The 24,117-nt window shown below is 42.3% G+C and overlaps 1 protein-coding gene across 3 annotated transcripts in view; it reads left to right on the top strand.

The window, feature by feature from the left end:
• LOC311136638 (cell adhesion molecule 1-like) overlaps positions 1–13,168 on the top strand; it is a 456,023-nt gene extending 442,855 nt beyond the window's left edge. For 2 of the 3 annotated variants that reach the window (XM_084170837.1, XM_084170836.1), the window contains 2 exons: positions 8,626–8,754; positions 9,572–9,742. In XM_084170837.1, coding sequence (XP_084026963.1) covers positions 8,626–8,754; positions 9,572–9,690 — 248 coding nt within the window. In that variant the 3' untranslated portion in view covers positions 9,691–9,742. Of the gene's footprint in view, positions 1–8,625; positions 8,755–9,571 lie in introns of all 3 variants that reach the window. The other variant, XM_084170838.1, reaches the window with a different exon arrangement.
• The last annotated feature ends 10,949 nt before the right edge of the window (positions 13,169–24,117 follow it).

The following is a 24,117-nucleotide window of genomic DNA, read 5'->3' as shown; positions in this document are numbered from 1 at the left end:
ACCATGCGAGTGGAAGTAAAGTTAAACTTGAATCAGAACATTTTCACGGTGAGTTAGTTTTTTCACAAATCTTCAACATTGATGTTTGGTAAAAACACTGAACTTCATACCTTATACCTTAAACTTATAAGACCTGCTTAAGTATGACGTTGAGAAGGACAGCCCACATAAGAGAATATGCCAATCAACATGCTGCTATGTAGTATTACCATTGCGCCTGTGTGATTTACAAGATTGACACAACATACTTCAGAGCTATGATCTAGTATTCCCACATACACTCATTTGTACACGTGTTTTGCCCTGTGGACACTACCACAGCCACATACTCCAGCAGAGCCCAAGATGGCCTGTTGCCGTGCTTCGCCTCCTTGTGGAGCCATCTAATTAGGCCCTAATCATGAGATATTAAAGCTGAAAATGGCATTTCCTCCTCATTTCTTCTCATTATTCACACATACGGACCTCAGCGGGGGACAGGCCAGAGCTACACATCACCGTGATTCGCACGCAGTGTCCATACCACAGAACGCAACACATGTAATCATATATTTACAGACTCAGTCAGAGACTTAGACACACACAAACACACTCACTTGGGTACATTCACGTACACTTACCTTTCAGAAGAGAGTCAAATTCACAGAAATTCACTCTCACACACTCACATACACACACACAGTCATGTTTGTCATAATTGTTTACAGTGTTGTACAGGACCTATGGCATGTAGACAAAGGGATAGATTAAATCGATCACCTCTTTTCAGCTATACACCTTTTAAAGACAAAGTTTCTGCATTCGCGGAGACCGCATTCACGGCAAAAGCTGCATATGTCAGCTCAATCGGAAATTACCTTTAAATGTCAATCACGCTATAACGTGGATCTTCTGCAGCCAAGATTGAATCTAGACCTACGCCTTTTTAAGCTAGCCTCTAGCCTTTCTAGAATAGTTCACACAAATGGCAAGTATAGGCTACCTCATTGTATGGATCGCTATAGACTTTAGATTAGTCTATGGACCAAGGTAGTCAGTGACCTCAGATTGGGATTTATCTACGTTGCAACAGTTTATCATAAGCATTGGAAAAAAGCAGGCAGAAAAACAATTGGAGTGGTAGACCTTTCTAGAAATTGGCTCGGTAATTCACTAATTTTGCATATTGAAACAGAGAGGATATTTTCAAGGAAACACTTAAAGTATTCTTGATTTCAGTGAGCGATGCTCATTAAATTGCCTTGGCTAATGTATTTGAAATACCTGATGGAGATTTACTAAAAGAGTGCATATGAGTGTGTTTGTGTGTGCGTCCTAAATGTCAAAAGGCAACAAAACAAGGAGAGATGGCGATAGGACAGACTGAATAACGTTTTAATTGTCCACCAGAGGATAGCATCGAGGCCTATTGCTATCGTGTGATTCATTTGAGAAAGTTATTAGAACTTGACAATGAGCGCCCCAATCCTGGGTGCTGAAAAACAACAGCAGCCTTATCCCAAGGAAGCGAAGTAATTGACTCTGAGAGCAAGATCAAGTGTGGCTACAGGCTCCACTCACAAGAGGGGGGATGGATGGGGGTGGAGGAGAGAAAACCAATACATTTCCACTCTCTCTCTCCACATAAACAGCAAACAACCGGGAGAGGGCTGGAAACACTCACCCTCTCTATCCTCTGGCGACGCTTAGCAAAACAGTCATGGAGAGAAAGAGAGAATGCGGAGGGAAAGGAGAGCAGGGAGGACAGAGTCAGATCCCTGTGGAGCTCTAGTATATAGCTTGGGCGTTTGTCATTCAAGTTGTTTGGTGGTAAATTGGAGGGTGTTGGGCTAGATCAGAACCTAGACTGTAAAGAAACCACAGGGAGGTGTGGGTGACCGGGGACAATACATTCTCAGCAAACAGTATAGACACAGACTCTTCTGTTTTATCTTCTTTCCCACTGACAAGATAGATGGATAGATCAAGAGAGAGAGAGGGAGGGAAATTACCCCACGGTGTCCCGCTGGAAAAAGCGTGAGGGGACCAATCTTAAAAGAACGCTCCTTCTTTGGCGGTGTCTTTGGTCCAAAAGAAGGTGCTGCTACTCACACACAACACGTCGCCACATCACAGCAGCAAAACGCTATAGACTCCATCACGCCTGTGTTTTCCTCTCTGAGTGTTGGAGGATGTGTCTCGGGTTACAAAAGGTGTGGACGGCAGAATGCCTCGACCCTCTCAAGCTAACCAGCCCATTGTCCGCGGGTCACTTCCTATAGGGGCCGGTCACCAACTCTATCAGGGAAGCGTGTTTGAAAGTAACCCCACATGACAGCACTCCCAATGTGGTCTGCAGATGGACACCCCCTGAGAGTCATCCTTTCCTTCCCCTCATCACGACTGTGTTCACACTGGTATTTCACTTCAACCCCAAGGTCCTGTATCCACACAGAGCTTTGTTGGGACCTATTCTTCTTTCTCTTTAGGTCTTTGTCTTGGACTTTGAAAACCCAGAATTATATGTCACTTGGATGTTTGTACTCATGTTTAGACTCAGTTGTCGTCTGATGGAGACCTATAGACTACCATTTTCTCCATACAAAGGAGACCACGGCTCTCTGAATTCAATACATCACCTTTCCTTGGGTTGAGTGTTGTGTTCTGGCTGCTGAAAAGACTCCTTGTCTTTAGACATCTATTCAACACTTTCTTTGTACAGTTCACAATAAGATATCACCTTTGTGAACATAATGTAAACACCTTTGTAAACACTATTCATTGAAATCATTCTGCTTTTGAGGCATGCTTTTAGCCTTGCCTCTATATGTGCATGCAATTCTAGCTTTCCACCTCAGACACTTTCCCTCGTCATGCATGAGCTTAGTTGAGCTTGTGACAGGCCTTCCAAGATTCCCTAAAAACAAAGCTACAACTGGACGTGACATTGGTAGCAGCTTAGGAGAACTTACGCAGTAGGTTAGGATAATTAATGTAGCAGGTTAAAATAAATGCTCTCCTAACCTGCTCCGAAAAGTCACTTCCGGTCGTAGCTGTATCGAAATGTGGCGTACCCAGGCTGGCCCACCAGGCTGGCCCATAGTAGGCGCGTTTACACCTTAGCCCACCCTTACAAAAAAATATTGTAGTTTTGAAACTACATTAAAAGTGCAGTAACTGCAGTCGACTGTGGTATTTTGGACGCAGTAACTGCAGAATAACTGCATTCTGACTGCAATATTTTTTCGTAAGGGCAGGGCTAAGAGCCTCCTAAGCGAGTGTTCACACTTGCACATTCTAAAGTGGGCTAGCACCTATCTTAGCCCAGGGCTAGCCCGCCCTGCTCTGGAGCAGGGTTAGCAAAGACTTTTCAGGGCTAGCTCCAGAAACACGGTGCCAAAATAGCCAGTGTGAAATGGGGTCAAGAACAACGCATAGAATTTTCACTGTCCAATCACAAAAGCTGCACTTTCACTTAATTTGCATATGCTTGTGATGCCTGTGATGCGTTCTGCACGGTATTTTAATACTTTTGTCAACAAATGTGACCAAATACTTTTATCCATGCAAAAACATTGGTTGCTTTGGCTAACAAAAACGATTGCTATGCAGGCTGGCTACCATCTTCTCACTTAGCTAGCCAACTGAAGCCACAAACTCTACAGCTGGAAGGGCAGCAAATGCTTCATTTTCATCTGTTTTCATAGCTTTTCTATTGACATTTAATTGGATAGAGCTATCCATGATAATAATATTGTTGCATGATTTTGCCTGGATCAGAAAAGTTGATGTCTCGTCCATGCAAAGCATTCGCTGTACAGGGGCGATATCGCATGTCAAAAGTGAAACATTTTTTCTGAGGTCAGACAGCCAGACAGCACTGTTGGAAATAAAATGCTAGGCTAGAAGCAAGAGGAAATAATGTTTAAATAAATGCCTTATTGCTTAACATTGGTCACGTGGCAGAGATAGAATGTGTGTTTGTCCGTAAACCCAGTGCTTTGGAATACAAGTGTGAATCCTTAGCCCAGGCCTAAAGCTTAGCCCAGGGTTAAGATAGCCTGGGGATAAGAACAATGCCGAGTGAAAAGGCCTAGTGTGTGGCCTTGGGGGCCTCCAGCGTCTGGGTAATAATCTGGGTAACACCCCAGGCCCGGGGATGGAGAAATACGTCCGCCCCTGATTACCTGGTGTCTGGTAGCACCAAGGTGCCATCTCGCCATGTCTGTAGCAATCTCCCCTCTCCACGGGGGGGCCACCTGTGGAGAAAGATGGGTGATGGAGGATAGAGAGATCTGAGTGCTTAGTTGTGCTCGCTGGGTGCTGGCACTTCGGCTTCAAAAGCATTTGGTTTTACTGACGTTTACACTTTTACTGACGTTTTCATTTTAAACCAGGTGTACACTGTGTGAAACAAAAAAGTCAACCGGATATCATTTCCAGCATGCAACACAGGAAGAATTGTTGTGTTGCCTCACCCCGAAAACTATCGTATACCCGTTTTATATTGAATAAAGTCTTGGTCTTAATCCACATGGTTAATCTGCCTTAAGGTTTTTGTGTCAATGAGCTGAAAATATATACCTTGATATATTCTTGTTAACGCCCATATCTGTTTGAAGTATAGAAAGGCACGGATGCGCCGTTCCTCCAGTTTTATACGATTAAATCCTAAGTGTTTAACAAGGATTGCTGTTGGTGGTAATGACTCATCTATAAGCACCCTGCAATACGTATAATTAAGTGACTGATTGCAGTCAATTTGGATGGAGGGACATTTCAGGAGTTTGCATTACCATGCCAATTCGCTGTGAATTATTGAATATTCCTGGGGCAGAATGGGCTGGATGAGATTAGGCGTTCATTGGTTTGTGTTATGAGAGTGAAGCAACTCATTTCCAAACCATCTGGCCCTTTCTGAAATTACACAATGCAACAATGTTGGTTCACAGTGGACTTTTATCAAATTACAATTTCCCCCTCTTCTGATTGCGTTATGACCTGAGCGACACCCCTTGCTGCAATCCATCATAAACTCCAATCTACAGTCTGATTTTTGTTGCCTGCGTTTCCCAGCCCCATGTCATTTGTCTACAGTTGCTGCACTGAGGCTGGCAGGGGATGGCGGGCCGACAGAGGGGCGAGGGAGGGATAGGGGTGGGGGTCAACTGGGGGTCAGATCACTCCCGATGTAGGATGGGTGGCAACAGTCAGCTCCCCGAGCCCAGTCCATTTATCAGCTTATGTTAATTAGTGTCAAGTACTGAGTGGGACATCAAACCCACCGTGGACCCAGTGCCTCCTCTCCTCCCTCATCCACCCGTCCCTCATCCAGTACAGAAAAAGGAAGTATTTTTATTCAGGGGGAGGGGAGAGAGCAAAATTCCCTGACATTTCCATAGGCCTCTGTTTATCCCCCAGCCTGACGGACTGGCGTAGCCCAAGTCCACATTAACATCTTAATAGGAAAGTGTGTTAGCGCACGTCTTTACCTCCCTCCCTGACAAGAGCGAATTAGGTGTCAAAAGGACTTCTGCAGACTTTAATTGAATCTGCCCAGCGCGGAAAAAGGAAATCTGAAGTCAAAATAACCTATTAGGGTTATCAAGTAATGTTTGGTTGAGTTTGGCTGAGTTTGGCAGGTAGCACTGTGACTGTGGCGTTCTCTCCCCCCTTCCCTCCCACACTCAGTATTACCAGTGAGTTGTTTATGAGGTGAGTTGGGTAAGGAAAAGGGTGGGCATGTTGCCCAACAGCATGGGCTTCTCTCGCTCTTGGTTATATTCTAATAAGTTGTGGCCTGCCGTTTTTGTTTTTTGAGCTCCCACAAGTAATTCCTTGAGCTGGGATTCAGGCTAGCGATGAGTGCAGGGATGTTCAGTTTTCCCTCCTTTTCTCCATTCCCTCTTGCCTTCCTATCTTTTCGCGATAGCTCTTTGAAGATGATGCACCTGTAAACATACATAGGTCTGGAATTAAATGCCCGGAATGACACATTTTAATTGATTAGTATTTGATATACAGTATATGGGAATGTAGCTGTGATATGGCATAGGCTATTACCACAGCCTCACTTTTACAAATGTATAATCCCTCATTGAATCTGAAACTTTTCTCTCTCTCACTGACATAAGGTCTTGTCGAAAGCCCCCGGTCTCCTATTTATTCTCTCACCCAAAATCATTTCCTAGCAGAGTGTGAGCTATTGATGAAAGATTTTCCTCCTTTGCGCCGTGAAGAACCAATCAAGTCCACAAACCGCCATTAACTTTAGGTTGTCATGGATCCCTACACTTGATCAATAACCTTCACATATCATTACGGTTTGGAGCCTCTGAGGCCTGCCTTGTTCTTCAGGCCAAACTGATATAAATCTTCTTTTTTTTATTCCTGGAAACTGCAGTTTTTAGTCGTTGCAGGCTAAATGTATTTCAATGGCTCTGACTCGAGACAAGGCAGGGTCCAGATTTATTTGAACAGCAGTGCTTGCTCTGGCAGATTGAAGTTGAGAACCAAGGGTATCACTTCATAAATCATGTTTAAATGTTCCACTATCTTCTCCTGTCATTCAGTTAAATGGCAAACCACAGTAGAGTTATGCATGTTCTTACTGTAAATTGGATAACATGCTATGTGATATGTAAATGAATTTTGTATAGCGGTTCTCGAAAGACAGTCATTTTGCCTAATAAACCAAACTCTTACCACATTCTGGCCATTTTATATAATTCAGTCCATTATATATTTTGTTTCATTATGGTGGAAGCTGGAATATAAAATATACATTTTACTTGAATCATATTGTGTGTTTTAGAAAGAATCTTCATGGCCTTTATTTGTGTCATTTCATAAATGTTTTCACAATTCTCATTTTGCGCTTCTTTCCAACTGCATACAGCATTTATGTATTTTAGGCTGGAGTAGCTGACAATATACACTGCTCAAAAAAATAAAGGGAACACTTAAACAACACAATGTAACTCCAAGTCAATCACACTTCTGTGAAATCAAACTGTCCACTTAGGAAGCAACACTGATTGACAATACATTTCACATGCTGTTGTGCAAATGGAATAGACAACAGGTGGAAATTATAGGCAATTAGCAAGACACCCCCAATAAAGAAGTGGTTCTGCAGGTGGTGACCACAGACCACTTCTCAGTTCCTATGCTTCCTGGCTGATGTTTTGGTCACTTTTGAATGCTGGCGGTGCTTTCACTCTAGTGGTAGCATGAGACGGAGTCTACAACCCACACAAGTGGCTCAGGTAGTGCAGCTCATCCAGGATGGCACATCAATGCGAGCTGTGGCAAGAAGGTTTGCTATGTCTGTCAGCGTAGTGTCCAGAGCATGGAGGCGCTACCAGGAGACAGGCCAGTACATCAGGAGACGTGGAGGAGGCCGTAGGAGGGCAACAACCCAGCAGCAGGACCGCTACCTCCGCCTTTGTGCAAGGAGGAGCAGGAGGAGCACTGCCAGAGCCCTGCAAAATGACCTCCAGCAGGCCCCAAATGTGCATGTGTCTGCTCAAACGGTCAGAAACAGACTCCATGAGGGTGGTATGAGGGCCCGACGTCCACAGGTGGGGGTTGTGCTTACAGCCCAACACCGTGCAGGACGTTTGGCATTTGCCAGAGAACACCAAGATTGGCAAATTCGCCACTGGCGCCCTGTGCTCTTCACAGATGAAAGCAGTTTCACACTGAGCACATGTGACAGACGTGACAGAGTCTGGAGATGCCGTGGAGAACGTTCTGCTGCCTGCAACATCCTCCAGCATGACCGGTTTGGCGGTGGGTCAGTCATGGTGTGGGGTGGCATTTCTTTGGGGGGCCGCACAGCCCTCCATGTGCTCGCCAGAGGTAGCCTGACTGCCATTAGGTACCGAGATGAGATCCTCAGACCCCTTGTGAGACCATATGCTGGTGCGGTTGGCCCTGGGTTCCTCCTAATGCAAGACATTGCTAGACCTCATGTGGCTGGAGTGTGTCAGCAGTTCCTGCAAGAGCAAGGCATTGATGTTATGGACTGGCCCGCCCGTTCCCCAGACCTGAATCCAATTGAGCACATCTGGGACATCATGTCTCGCTCCATCCACCAACGCCACGTTGCACCACAGACTGTCCAGGAGTTGGCGGATGCTTTAGTCCAGGTCTGGGAGGAGATCCCTCAGGAGACCATCCGCCACCTCATCAGGAGCATGCCCAGGCGTTGTAGGGAGGTCATGCAGGCACGTGGAGGCCACACACACTACTGAGCCTCATTTTGACTTGTTTTAAGGACATTACATCAAAGTTGGATCAGCCTGTAGTGTGGTTTTCCACTTGAATTTTGAGGGTGACTCCAAATCCAGACCTCCATGGGTTGATACATTTGATTTCCATTGATAATTTTTGTGTGATTTTGTTGTCAGCACATTCAACTATGTAAAGAAAAAAGTATTTAATAAGATTATTTCATTCATTCAGATCTAGGATGTGTTGTTTAAGTGTTCCCTTAATTTTTTTGAGCAGTGTAGTATGAGGGATAAATGTCATCATTATTTATTTGGAGATCTCTAATCCACCAAAGTGGGTGTGATCTCTACCATTAGCATGCACTGTTAGTGGATTCTCTAAAAGCTGTTTATCTTACTGTGCATACAGATTCCAGAGCTGGAGAGGGAGCACCAAGAGCGGTCGACCATGCAGTCATTGGAGGAGTAGTGGCTGTGGTTGTCTTTGCCATGCTCTGTCTACTCATCATTTTGGGACGGTACTTTGCAAGACACAAAGGTATGTGACAAACCCTTTTGTTTTCTATCTATAGAAGCACCTCTGTGGAACCACAAGGTGAAAAAGAACACAAACACACTATAATGTAATGGGTTTTTTACTCAGTATCATACTAATATTGTCCTGGGCTATCAGAAATCCACTTCCCTCTCCCCCATGAACAATGTTTTAGGAATTTGACCATACCGCCTGAGCCCCATCTGATTTTTTCTCTGTTGTGGCTACTGTACTTTTGAAGGGGTGGTCTTTGGAGTGCAGCCCATGGTTTTGGTTTTGATTCTAAATTACTCCCTGCCCTTCTCCATTTGATCTGGGCTATCGCCTTCATTATCAGGCCCAACACTGTTGGGATGTGAATAATCCCTGTCGGAAATGAAGTTTGAAGTGGATTGCTCATTCCCACTCGTTTGTTGAACTTGGCAAGGTTAATTCGAAGGTGTGAGTCGAGCTGAAGCAGAATCTGTATTTCCATGTGCGAATCAAGGAATGCCAACAGAGAGGTTTGCAGTGGCAAATAAATAATTTACGTACAATAATAAAAATTGTAGCAGCTGATATATAATTTTTAAGCTACAGTTTCCATTAGAGTTTGTGTAGGTGTGCCAACTGACATAATTATGAGTTTAATATGATTATATTTTAATAACGTATTTTATGAGATCAAATATTTTTCAATAAACCTCATGGGTCGTTTTGGTTCAATGATTTGCTTCTTAATGTCAAGGAAACTTGAGTAGGCATTCAGGAGCTTAGCAATGAAGTGTCCATTTTTATCAAGTTGTTCATTCCTTTTCGTCCCCCCCCCCCCCCCCCTCAGGTACCTACTTCACACATGAAGCTAAAGGAGCCGACGATGCAGCAGACGCAGACACGGCCATTATCAACGCAGAGGGGGGCCACAACAACTCGGACGAGAAGAAAGAGTACTACATATAGAAATCACAGGGCCCCAATACTGTCCTCTGTGGGACACCACGCTGTCTTTGGGTTGGGGGAGGGGGGGTTGAGAATTGGTTGGGTTGGGTTGGGTTGGGTTGGGTAAGGGAGGTAGGATAGGTTGGTTTTAGGGATGATTGCCCGGGGTTGAACAATGTATAGTCCAGAGGAAAAGTTTTGTGTGTATAAGGTGGAAAGATGGGGAGGGGAGGTTTTTGGTAAGGGAGGGGGGTTTGGGGGTTGCCAGAAATCACTGTAGAAGAGAGCGTCACCATGCGACACCTCCCAAAACTGCTGGTACGAATTGTGTTTAGTTCAACCATTTGCAGAAAATTCTGTGCCTTGTTCTGAATTTATTTTCTATTCATTCTTTATTCCCCCCCCCCCATCAATATGCCCTGTTGCTCCCCACCCTCCCCTCTTCCACTCTCTTCATTATCATTGTGCTGTTGGCTTTCCTATGAGGGTAAAATTACAAAGTGGCTCTGTTCATCTCTCCCACTGTGTTCACACACACGTCCTCTCCTGCATACCAAAAGCTCATAAGAACCCTATTTCCACTATACTGTGAGCAGGCCAGGTCTCAAACACCACCTTTCTTTTTTCCCCAAACCTTTTGAAAGCTCCAAAACACATCCAACGCTTTACGTATCATATTCGAAAAATGTATATGAGGAAAATAACATTGTGCCCCCCCCCCCCTTCAAAACACACACACACAGAAATATAATCTAAAGGAAGACAGTAGAGGACAATTGGTCTTGAAAACTGTCCTTGTTTTCTTTGTATCGGGGCCAATTCCTCATCACTGTGGATCACTTGTATTCCTTCCTCTGCCTCTTCAATTTGTTTTTCAAATTAGATATGCCAGCGCATTTAAAAGATTGCCACAGCTTGGAATAAGAAAGTAGAAGGCACATTATTTCACCCTCGCTATGCTGAATTTAGAGGCATTTTCAATTCATTATTTACACCTTTTATTCTCTGTACAATTATGTTTTTGTTCTGTTCCACTGAATGGAACCGCAATCCCCCGGCAGGCATTTATTGTTTTGTGATGACATTTTTGGGTTTTACATCCTCAATCATTCAGAAATAGTTTTTACAAACAAAAAAATGAAAATAATAATTAGTTTTTAATGGTTTCTTTGGTGTTGTACTCACCCTTTGTCTCTAAATCAAGATGCCTCAGTTTGGCCAAGCTGTAATACAGTTAGGGGAGAAAACAAAATATGTAATACTGATAGGATTCATTTAAATGAGAAATGACCGGAAGACATCTCCAAACTAATGTTGACTATCAAAGGTGAATATTCTCATTATAAGAGAGATATCAATCTAGGTTGTGAGGTACTTACTGCAATCAACATAAAAAAAAGTGATACTACCTTCATCTTGGTATAAACTGAACAGGCAAATCACACATTTAGTTGTATTTTCCAGCCTTGTGTATAAAATTAGAACTAGAGGTGTAAAAAGGGTTATAGGATTTTGAAGGAGATGGTGATAAATAGTGGATACAAAGCTTCTGAGCAGAGAACCTACAATCATTGTATCTAAGACATTTTTACAAAGGATATGATATCAAGACAAAACACTATCTCAAAACAGTTGAGATGCATCAGAATGAATAGTTCCAACAATATACAAACTATGTCCAGCCAATAAATTCACACCAATGTATTATGCATAAACACGTGCCAGGAAATATATTTTACATCCTAGTGGAATTTCATGACAGAATAATTTTGTGGTTTTTATGATTATCACAAGCTGTTTGTTGTGAGTTTTGTCACTCCATACTGTGCAACACTCCTGAATGGGTGATGACAGTTGAGGAGCGTGTGTGTCACTAGGAATTACCACTGGAGACAGGGCCTTATTGCCACTACTATCACACCTCAGCCTCTGGACTGTACATGGTCTTGTCATGATGCGACAATGTTCAGTTGCCAAAACAGTCAGTCAACACCACACTGCATGTATGTGAGTGTGCACCTCTAAACCAACATAATACAGTCTTCTCTTTTCTTTCTTTGTGAATGACCTGCCTAAGCTTTAAGATGAGACCATGTTGAAAGGGCCAGTGGGGGAGAATTGGGGAATGCCAAAAGTCATTTTTTGTTATCTATTACTTTTCATTTAATTTCTACATCACCACAGTCAGTATTGCTGTTGAATTTAGTTACTGTCCTGCTGAGGTTGTTGATATGACAATGAGGTTGATTTGACATTTATTACAAATATGATATCTTGGAAAAGGAGCTATCACTGATTTAACACTGTACCACAACGACAATGCTGTTTGTTTATCAGGACAGCGGTGGCTTCCTGACTCGTTTAAATGCTTAGTTTTAGACTGTGACATCATATGAAACATTTTGGATTCCCTCTGTTGTTTAAACGGAACAAACAACAGAGAGAATGTTACCATCGTTTAGATTGAGGTTGTGTGACTTGTATTTAACATTGAGCATTATTTTGCTTCGGTAAAAAGTGTGGCGGTTTCCATTCAAAACTGGACCTAAAAAATTATGTTCTTACCAAGTGAACACATCTATTCACTCTCTCTGTAGATGGAGATGTAATGACATGTACTCACCGCTGTGTGGACTGGGTCGATATATATGTTTGTTTCTGCTTTTTAACCTTTTACTTATGTGTATTGTGGTTTGGAATGGGGACCACTATAATTCGATGATGGACAACTATTTGGATGGATGTGAAAAGTCCAGAGAGGTGTGGAATGAGTTGGCTTTGAGTATAGAATGTTTGTTTTTTTGTAATTTCTTTTTCTTAAGTGTTGTTATCTGTTTTATTTTTCTCATGAAATGCCCCTTTGTGACTCAAGGTACTGTTAACTTGGTAGTCTGACCGTGTTATTTTATCAAATTACTTTTTACATTCCTTTGTTAATTCCCTGTCTCAGGTTCATGTGCATTGAATGGTGTGATTGCATCTCAGGTAGAATGCAAAGTCTAGGCCCCACCACAAATTGATTAAGTATATAAAAAAAAAACTCAAATCATTTTAGATCAAGAGACAACTAGTGATTTTTTCTTTTGCATTTAAGCTGTACATGTTTTATGTATTTTCTTAAATATTCAGTGAACTGTATAATATGTGTTTAAGTATGACTTTGTATAGACATAGTTCATAATGTATGAGTACTCCATTTGTTAAAATGACGCAGGAACAGAACACACTCAGCTGTGGCTGTGCAACTATCAATTTAAACACGTCTCTCACGTTTGGTTTTCCTCCCAGGGCGTTTGGTTGTTTATCAATTCATTGTCTTCATTGATTATTTTTGTCTTTCTGCTGTAGGTCTACTTGGGCAATGTTAATGTGTATTAATGAAGAAAAAAGATATCCACATTCCCATACACATTTTGTATTGGTTCATTAATAGACATTTTTATGAAAAAAATTAGTTATTGTCTTAATAAAAAATAAAATATATTAATGTTCAAAGTAACTGGTGTATGTGTTGTTTTTCATTCTTCCTTATTAAATTCTTATTTTTCATGTACAGTGGGGGAAAAAAGTATTTAGTCAGCCACCAATTGTGCAAGTTCTCCCACTTAAAAAGATGAGAGAGGCCTGTAATTTTCATCATAGGTACACGTCAACTATGACAGACAAAATGAGAATTTTTTTTCCAGAAAATCACATTGTAGGATTTGTAATGAATTTATTTGCAAATTATGGTGGAAAATAAGTATTTGGTCAATAACAAAGGTTTCTCAATACTTTGTTATATACCCTTTGTTGGCAATGACACAGGTCAAACGTTTTCTGTAAGTCTTCACAAGGTTTTCACACACTGTTGCTGGTATTTTGGCCCATTCCTCCATGCAGATCTCCTCTAGAGCAGTGATGTTTTGGGGCTGTCGCTGGGCAACACAGACTTTCAACTCCCTCCAAAGATTTTCTATGGGGTTGAGATCTGGAGACTGGCTAGGCCACTCCAGGACCTTGAAATGCTTCTTACGAAGCCACTCCTTCGTTGCCCGGGCGGTGTGTTTGGGATCATTGTCATGCTGAAAGACCCAGCCACGTTTCATCTTCAATGCCCTTGCTGATGGAAGGAGGTTTTCACTCAAAATCTCACGATACATGGCCCCATTCATTCTTTCCTTTACACAGATCAGTCGTCCTGGTCCCTTTGCAGAAAAACAGCCCCAAAGCATGATGTTTCCACCCCCATGCTTCACAGTAGGTATGGTGTTCTTTGGATGCAACTCAGCATTCTTTGTCCTCCAAACACGACGAGTTGAGTTTTTACCAAAAAGTTATATTTTGGTTTCATCTGACCATATGACATTCTCCCAATCCTCTTCTGGATCATCCAAATGCACTCTAACAAACTTCAGACGGGCCTGGACATGTACTGGCTTAAGCAGGGGGACACGTCTGGCACTGCAGGATTTGAGTCCCTGGCGGCGTAGTGTGTTACTGATGGTAGGCTTTGTTACTTTGGTCCCAGCTCTCTGCAGGTCATTCACTAGGTCCCCCCGTGTGGTTCTGGGATTTTTGCTCACCGTTCTTGTGATCATTTTGACCCCACGGGGTGAGATCTTGCGTGGAGCCCCAGATCGAGGGAGATTATCAGTGGTCTTGTATGTCTTCCATTTCCTAATAATTGCTCCCACAGTTGATTTCTTCAAACCAAGCTGCTTACCTATTGCAGATTCAGTCTTCCCAGCCTGGTGCAGGTCTACAATTTTGTTTCTGGTGTCCTTTGACAGCTCTTTGGTCTTGGCCATAGTGGAGTTTGGAGTGTGACTGTTTGAGGTTGTGGACAGGTGTCTTTTATACTGATAACAAGTTCAAACAGGTGCCATTAATACAGGTAACGAGTGGAGGACAGAGGAGCCTCTTAAAGAAGAAGTTACAGGTCTGTGAGAGCCAGATATCTTGCTTGTTTGTAGGTGACCAAATACTTATTTTCCACCATAATTTGCAAATAAATTCATTAAAAATCCTACAATGTGATTTTCTGGGGGAAAAAATCTCAATTTGTCTGTCATAGTTGACGTGTACCTATGATGAAAATTACAGGCCTCTCTCATCTTTTTAAGTGGGAGAACTTGCACAATTGATGGCTGACTAAATACTTTTTTCCCCCACTGTATGAAGAGACATGTATAAAGAGACATAAAATGTGATGCTTAACGTTGAATGCATGGCCTCAGACAGGTTTTTCGAGCCGTTACATAGTCCATTAAGCACATTTTGTGGTTTGAGGAGCATATCAAGAGCAAGCTCTTTCGCCAAACTAGTGGGCCGATTCTGATTTAGGAAATGTATGCCTTTCCTACGCACTTCTCAGTAGTTGGTATTCAGAATTACCTTATGCAGGCACATAAAGGCACCCGCATACTAGGTTCGGTTTGCTCCTAGCAGAACTCAGCTAGGTGAAGCAAACGTCTGTACTCCCTTAAAAGACCTTTGACTCTTTGTCCAGATTGAGACGCCGTAGCAACAACAGCCAGTAACACTTCTTCAAATTAGTCTGAATTAATCTAAGATACATTTAAAAATCAGTTATTAATTTGGTCATTTTTGCAGAGGAGGTCTTAGTCGCGCAGTTTTACATCTAACTAAGATGTTTGGTGCAGTATTTCTCAAGTGAATACATTTGCATGAAAACTAGTCGTCTCTCGTTGAATGGCAAACACTTAATTTGAAGAATCCAGTCCATAGTTCCCACTCCTACTCAATAGCAGTGCATGGGTAAAATCACTGGGGAAGCCAAGCCAGGGGAAAAAGCAATATTACAACCTGTGTTGTGATAATTGCATTGTTTGCTCTATATCCTGTTAGCCTTGTCACTGCGATATATAGGCCTAAGGCCGAGACAATAAGACACAGTTGCAGAATACATTTAACCACACCTTTGTTTCATCACTAAACCAGAGAGCAACATCTGTCTGGTGAAGTCCACAAGGCATATTGCATGTAACAAACAGTTACATGACCTACAGCATGGTCAAGCAAGTGAATGTTTCCGACATTTTCGGACTACTAAACAACTATTGATTTAGAACACCGGAGAGTTACCGCAAGTCGCAAAGAAAACAGGAACTGCCTCCGCTATTCCAGGACCATTTCAACTTCAACATTTCAACATCATCAAATTACATATGCTTATACTAATATAGTGACAACTAAAAGATTCCAAAAACAATTAAGTCCAATCAACGTAAGCTAAATATTGTGGCTGTCCATAGTACTGATTTGTGTGTGCATGCATGCGTTCGTGCAAGTAGAACAATTATTTTGACTCACCCTACTTGTAGAGAAACGCCAATGCCATCCTCTGCTAATGTTGCCTAAACGGTCTATGACTGTCATACAGTACACGCTTTTATTTTTTGTTGTCCTAAGCTACCTGGCTAAAATGCTTGCTCGCTAGCCTAACTTGCTTTCATGGGAAATGATGAGCCAGCTAGTTAACATTAGCCTTCTACATCTAGCTACATATTGAACTTCCATCCTCTCAGGCCACGTGCACAATGTATGAATGTATGGTTGGATCAGAATCGCCGTTATAATCATTGGCCAGTACGGAGAATTAAGTAAACCCACAAATCCAAATCCCTATCTCTATCCATGGCTAATTTAAGAAAGGGCCAAGTTTAGCTTGCTAGCTAGCAACCGGAGGACAACACAACGAGATGCAACAATTCAAGTTATTTCTGTCAATGACATTTGGCTCTTGATGTGATGTGATTGGAGTGAAGCCAAATCCAAACGGGCTTCTCTTGACACTTTTTTTTGGTGCGCCAGGACCATTCACAGTTCAGCTCACTCAGTTTAGCTCAACGCTGATTGGCTATTATTTTATTAAAAAATGTATTCAAGGGAGGCCAAATGCTCGCTGCCTTCCCTTGCATTCAATGCTACGGGCACCAACAATGTCATACTCTTTTTGACCAGACAGCAAAAGATAGATGGCCTACATATACAGAGACAGAGGGGCGCTGTTTCGCTCGTTCAAATGCTTTCTCCGGTGAGATACATTCAGCCTCTTGCGAATTGAATGAAAATTATGAAACACAGAGAGACTAAATATCAATTATTTTATATGTTTTTTTCTGTTTTTCTTGGACAATTTGTAATTCCAGGGTTGTGGGTTTGATTTCTACGGGGGACCAGTATGAAAAAAGTATGAAAATGTATGCACTCACAACTGTAAGTCGCTCTGGATAAGAGTGTCTGCTAAATGACTGAAATGTAAAAATCTAAAATGCAGTGCTGTTGACCAATCACAGACGAAGGGGCATAGACTTTGGCTACAGAACTTCGACTTGCCTCATGAAAACATTTTGTGTGTGTGAACAGCCCCCCAAAAAACTGCCGAACACCAAAACAAACAAAAACATCACAAATTTCATCATAATATATGCACAAGCTGTTTCAACTGGGAAGCATGCGACAGGCTTTACACGCTGTACGGGTGTGGCTACCTTGCACACACTAAATAAATATATCCCTCCCACTTGATGGCCAACAGATTTTCTCGTGGAGTTTTCCTTCAATAGGGTTTTCAGTACAGTTATCTTAAGCCACCCCTTTAAATAAGGTGTACCTTTTAGTTAAAAGTTTGTCGACAGACACTAGAATATATCGAGAGAATGGGTTCAGAATATTATGGATCAATGAAAGAAAGCCATCTAAATACAGTATATGCATATTCATCTCTGTTTCAGCACCAATTGGTAGATTTTAAAATACTCTGATCTTGTAGATTATTAAGGGTTAGTAAAGTATTTATAAATCATAAAAAACTGGTTTGGAGAGCCGAAATATATTGATGAATAAAAAAATACAGTGATTTAATTCATCCTGAAAGTTGCCATATTCAAGTTCAATCAATGAAATATTGGAAGGTGAGAAAAGTGTACAACGGTTGAACAATAGTCCTATAAATACCCTATTCCTCACTAATCATGGAAATGTAGCCTAATGACAATGGTCCAGTTGTCGTGAACCGCACGCCAGGCTTCAGGTTTAAACTGCTATGTGTGGTCTGAGTTCCATAGTGAGTACGTTTACATCCACAGTAATCATTCGATATTTAACTGATTATGGCAGTAGGCAGATTATGCAATAGTCATGTAAACACCTTACTCTGTTTATCTTAATCGGCGTAAGGTCAAAATCAAAGTAAGCATACGCTGATTAAAACACCTGGTTTTCTGAGCAATCTTAAAACCTTAATTGGTGTTCCAGCAGTGTATTTTATCTGAGCATGTGCTAGCACCGGCCAAGCGAGCCTCCCTCTTTAGTGCGAGTGAAGTCCCTTACAAAAAAAGATTGCAGTTTTGAAACTGCAGTAAAGTGCAGTAACTGCAGTCGACTGTGTATTTTGGATGCAGTAATTGCAGAGTAATTGCAGTGTACTGCAGTTGAACTGCAGTTACACTGCACTCTAACGGCAGTTACACTGCAAAATTACATATGATATGTTACGAATTACAATTGGTATTACAGTGGGGGAAAAAAGTATTTAGTCAGCCACCAATTGTGCAAGTTCTCCCACTTAAAAAGATGAGAGAGGCCTGTAATTTTCATCATAGGTACACGTCAACTATGACAGACAAAATGAGAATTTTTTTCCCAGAAAATCACATTGTAGGATTTGTTATGAATTTATTTGCAAACTATGGTGGAAAATAAGTATTTGTTCAATAACAAAAGTTTCTCAATACTTTGTTATATACCCTTTGTTGGCAATGACACAGGTCAAACGTTTTCTGTAAGTCTTCACAAGGTTTTCACACACTGTTGCTGGTATTTTGGCCCATTCCTCCATGCAGATCTCCTCTAGAGCAGTGATGTTTTGGAGCTGTCGCTGGGCAACACAGACTTTCAACTCCCTCCAAAGATTTTCTATGGGGTTGAGATCTGGAGACTGGCTAGGCCACTCCAGGACCTTGAAATGCTTCTTACGAAGCCACTCCTTAGTTGCCCGGTCGGTGTGTTTGGGATCATTGTCATCCTGAAAGACCCAGCCACGTTTCATCTTCAATGCCCTTGCTGATGGAAGGAGGTTTTCACTCAAAATCTCATGATACATGGCCCCATTCATTCTTTCCTTTACACGGATCAGTCGTCCTGGTCCCTTTGCAGAAAAACAGTCCCAAAGCATGATGTTTCCACCCCCATGCTTCACAGTAGGTATGGTGTTCTTTGGATGCAACTAAGCATTCTTTGTCCTCCAAACACGACGAGTTGAGTTTTTACCAAAAAGTTCTATTTTGGTTTCATCTGACCATATGACATTCTCCCAATCCTCTTCTGGATCATCCAAATGCACTCTAGCAAACTTCAGACGGGCCTGGACATGTACTGGCTTAAGCAGGGGGACACGTCTGGCACTGCAGGATTTGAGTCCCTGGCGGCGTAGTGTGTTACTGATGGTAGGCATTGTTACTTTGGTCCCAGCTCTCTGCAGGTCATTCACTAGGTCCCCCCGTGTGGTTCTGGGATTTTTGCTCACCGTTCTTGTGATCATTTTGACCCCACGGGGTGAGATCTTGCGTGGAGCCCCAGATCGAGGGAGATTATCAGTGGTCTTGTATGTCTTCCATTTCCTAATAATTGCTCCCACAGTTGATTTCTTCAAACCAAGCTGCTTACCTATTGCAGATTCAGTCTTCCCAGCCTGGTGCAGGTCTACAATTTTGTTTCTGGTGTCCTTTGACAGCTCTTTGGTCTTGGCCATAGTGTAGTTTTGAGTGTGACTGTTTGAGGTTGTGGACAGGTGTCTTTTATACTGATAACAAGTTCAAACAGGTGCCATCAAACAGGTGCCATAAATTGTTTGTAGGTGACCAAATACTTATTTTCCACCATAATTTGCAAATAAATTCATTAAAAATCCTACAATGTGATTTTCTGGAGAGAAAAAATCTCAATTTGTCTGTCATAGTTGACGTGTACCTATGATAAAAATTACAGGCCTCTCTCATCTTTTTAAGTGGGAGAACTTGCACAATTGGTGGCTGACTAAATATTTTTTTTCCCCACTGTATATGTTACGAATTTGCAAAACATACAGTTTGTTATGAATTTGCAAAACATACAATATGTTAGTAATTTACAAAATGTATGATATGTTACATTAGCTAGGCTATGGGGTTAGGGTTAGGTTTAGGAGTTAGGTTAAAGGGTTAAGAGTACGGTTAGGAGAAGGGTTAGCTAAAAGGGTTAAGGTTAGGGGAAGGGTTAGCTAACATGCTAAGTACAGTGGGGAGAACAAGTATTTGATACACTGCCGATTTTGCAGGTTTTCCTACATACAAAGCATGTAGAGGTCTGTAATTTTTATCATAGGTACACTTCAACTGTGAGAGACGGAATCTAAAACAAAAATCCAGAAAATCACATTGTATGATTTTTAAGTAATTAATTTGCATTTTATTGCATGACATAAGTATTTGATACATCAGAAAAGCAGAACTTAATATTTGGTACAGAAACCTTTGTTTGCAATTACAGAGATCATACGTTTCCTGTAGGTCTTGACCAGGTTTGCACACACTGCAGCAGGGATTTTGGCCCACTCCTCCATACAGACCTTCTCCAGATCCTTCAGGTTTCGGGGCTGTCGCTGGGCAATACGGACTTTCAGCTCCCTCCAAAGCCACTCCTTAGTTGCCTTGGCTGTGTGTTTTGGGTCGTTGTCATGCTGGAAGACCCAGCCACGACCCATCTTCAATGCTCTTACTGAGGGAAGGACGTTGTTGGCCAAGATCTCGTGATACATGGCCCCATCCATCCTCCCCTCAATACGGTGCAGTCGTCCTGTCCCCTTTGCAGAAAAGCATCCCCAAAGAATGATGTTCCCACCTCCATGCTTCACGGTTGGGATGGTGTTCTTGGGGTTGTACTCATCCTTCTTCTTCCTCCAAACACGGCGAGTGGAGTTTAGACCAAAAAGCTCTATTTTTGTCTCATCAGACCACATTACCTTCTCCCATTCCTCCTCTGGATCATCCAGATGGTCATTGGCAAACTTCAGACGGGCCTGGACATGCGCTGGCTTGAGCAGGGGGACCTTGCGTGCGCTGCAGGATTTTAATCCATGACGGCGTAGTGTGTTACTAATGGTTTTCTTTGAGACTGTGGTCCCAGCTCTCTTCAGGTCATTGACCAGGTCCTGCCGTGTAGTTCTGGGCTGATCCCTCACCTTCCTCATGATCATTGATGCCCCACGAGGTGAGATCTTGCATGGAGCCCCAGACCGAGGGTGATTGACCGTCATCTTGAACTTCTTCCATTTTCTAATAATTGCGCCAACAGTTGCCTTCTCACCAAGCTGCTTGCCTATTGTCCTGTAGCCCATCCCAGCCTTGTGCAGGTCTACAATTTTATCCCTGATGTCCTTACACAGCTCTCTGATCTTGGCCATTGTGGAGAGGTTGGAGTCTGTTTGATTGAGTGTGTGGACAGGTGTCTTTTATACAGGTAACGAGTTCAAACAGGTGCAGTTAATACAGGTAATGAATGGAGAACAGGAGGGCTTCTTAAAGAAAAACTAACAGGTCTGTGAGAGCCGGAATTTTACTGGTTGGTAGGTGATCAAATACTTATGTCATGCAATAAAATGCAAATTAATTACTTAAAAATCATACAATGTGATTTTCTGGATTTTTGTTTTAGATTCCGTCTCTCACAGTTGAAGTGTACCTATGATAAAAATGACAGACCTCTACATGCTTTGTAAGTAGGAAAACCTGCAAAATTGGCAGTGTATCAAATACTTGTTCTCCCCACTGTAGTTGCTAAGTAGCTAAAAAGTAGTAAGTAGTTGAAAAGTTGATAATTAGCTAAAATGCTAAAGTTGTCAATGATGAGATTCAAACTTGCAACCTTTGGTTTGCTAGACAGTCGCGTTATACGCCTACCCATCCACCCCGACCAACTACCCTAGTTTTGTTTTTGCCTTAAACCCCCTAGAGTCTAATTAGCATAATAAAAGAATCCCCAAATCGATGTCGCACTTCCGCATCTGCTGTGAAAAGTGACAGCTAGAGCGGTGTTTGTCAAACCATTAGATATGCCGAAAATTGGTGTTCTCACAAAATCATCTGTAGCGTCTGAACAGTTTGGCCTACAAACTATTATGGTGAAACTCTCACGAGGCCTCACAAGACTCGTCTGAAGGTCCCGCTGTACCAGTTGAAAAAATAAATATAAGTATATATGGAGACTGTTTAGTGCCAAATAAGGGGTTAAAAAAATATCAAATGTTTCCTGATCTTTCTTATATCTCTCAGATATAGGACAGACACTTCAGAACAAACTTCCTTTTTATTTTTGGGGGAGACTATCTGTTGTTCCATGTAGTGACTATGTTATTCAATGTATGGGCTAATACCATTAAGGTCAAAAATAACTTTTTTAATTAAATAAAAACATTGAATAGCTAAATGATCCTTGGTATGACCCTCTTAAAACAATTCCATATAGAACCAAAAGCAGGTGGAGGTGGGCAAAAACACTAGCAATGTTGCACTGCAATTATGTTTGCTGGAGTGGTCAACGTACATAGAGGGCCATTAGGTAGTTTGTAAATATTTAGTAGCATGCTGCACACTGGCTGTATCAGCTGACATAAAGACTGACTGGAGTTTCCTGCCAGAACCTTGCTTTGAGCTGCTCACTCGTGGGGCATTTAAGCCCTGAACAGCGCCTGACAGGCAGCTCTAAGAGGTAGCACTGTCTCCCAGGCTGCGTGACGCCCCCAAGACCAGAGTCAATCGCATGCAAGGAACAACGAGCCATTGAGCCATATTCAAACAGAGCCAGAAAGCTGAAGCCTAGAGGAAAAAAGGTAATAAAGCTAGCATCTTTCATAATTAAGGCAACTTTATACTGATACATCACTGATATTATATCAGACAGATTGTTGTAGATGAGCAATCTTTTTGTGTTTGTTAGCTAGCTTGCTAGCCGGGAAGCCAGCAAGCTAATTTGGCTAGCTAGTCTTGTGAGCTAGCTAGCTAGTAAGCTAGGTTGTCTTGTTAGCTAGCTAGTTATCTATGTTGGTTGTTAGCTTCCATAACTGATAAGTGTAGAATTATAAGGGACACTTCATGTTTTGTGGATAATATTTACATTTACAGAGCTCCATTCCTGACAGGCTTATCAGATTATCTTTCAGCCTCAGAGCTTGATCAGATTCATTAGCAGGCTCAGAGGCTGGTAAGTTATGATGCTGCCTTGTAGGCTGTTTCATGAGCAAAGCTCCTTGCAGGCATATTAGCAGTCGAAGTGCCTTCTAGGCTGATGCATATGATCCATTTGGTGAGCTCTATTCCTGCCAGGCTGATCAGATTCAATAGCAGCTCATAAATCAGGATGCTGCCATTCATGGTTCCATGTTGACTCAATTAACCCTTTCCCTCCTCTCTGCCAGCTCCCTGTGCCACTCCAGACTAGCCAGGTCTCTAGGCAGCATGCATGTGGTGGCCAGCGATAGAGAGCCAGTGTGCTGTGAGCCATAGAGACACAGCCAACAACACAGTCAACGCTGGCAGCCCAGTCAGCACAGGCAACCTGCCCAACCTAAACATGCTGCAGGCCCCTCAAAAGGCAAGCCCACCTATAGCCCCTCCTCAACCTCTTTCTCTGGGCTCAACCTCACTCTCTCCTACTCTGTGGGTCCCCCACACACCAAGGGGTCTGCCTGAGTTTTTGCAATCACATAAGCAAACACCTTCTATATCTGTGTGTGCTGCTGCTAGGCTTCTAACACTTTCAAGCTCACTTCAACAATCAAGCTCAAACACTTGAACACTCTCCCGCTCTTTACACTCCCTATGGTTCCTTGCATGTTCTATTGGAGTGGATGATTCAGGAGTATGACTGGCTACAGCTTCTCTCGATTACTGCTCAAACTGTCTCCTTGCTTTCAGACACCGGCAACCTGTCATTGGCTGTTTGTGATTCTGCTGACATAAATAATTGTTCTACAAGAGGAATCACATAACCCTTTCCTTTTTCTTTCCCCCCTTTTTTTCTTTCAAATGTATCTCCTAACAGATGCACTGTGTCCAGAGGACAGAAAACATTATGTTCTTTACAATCTATGTGTCACGCCCTGACCTATAGAACTCTAGTTAGTTTGGTCAGGGTGTGCATGTTTAGTTCGATGTTGTTGTAGATCTATGTTTAGATCTAGGTTTCTATTTCTACATTTGGCCGGGTGTGATTCCCAATCAGAGGCAGCTGTCGCTCGTTGTCTCTGATTGGGGAACAGACTTAGGCAGCCAGTTTTCCTGCCTGGGTTGTGGGATCTTGTTTGTGTTTCGGTGTGTTTGGCTTGTTAGTGTATAGCCTTCCGACGTCACGTTTCGTTGCCTTTTGTCAGTGTTTATCCAGTTTAATAAACATGTTTGCATACCACGC

The sequence above is a fragment of the Coregonus lavaretus genome (assembly GCF_964263955.1).
Source record: "Coregonus lavaretus genome assembly, chromosome: 10".
Classification (NCBI taxonomy): Eukaryota; Metazoa; Chordata; class Actinopteri; order Salmoniformes; family Salmonidae; genus Coregonus; species Coregonus lavaretus.
This window is presented reverse-complemented; position numbering and strand designations above follow the sequence as displayed.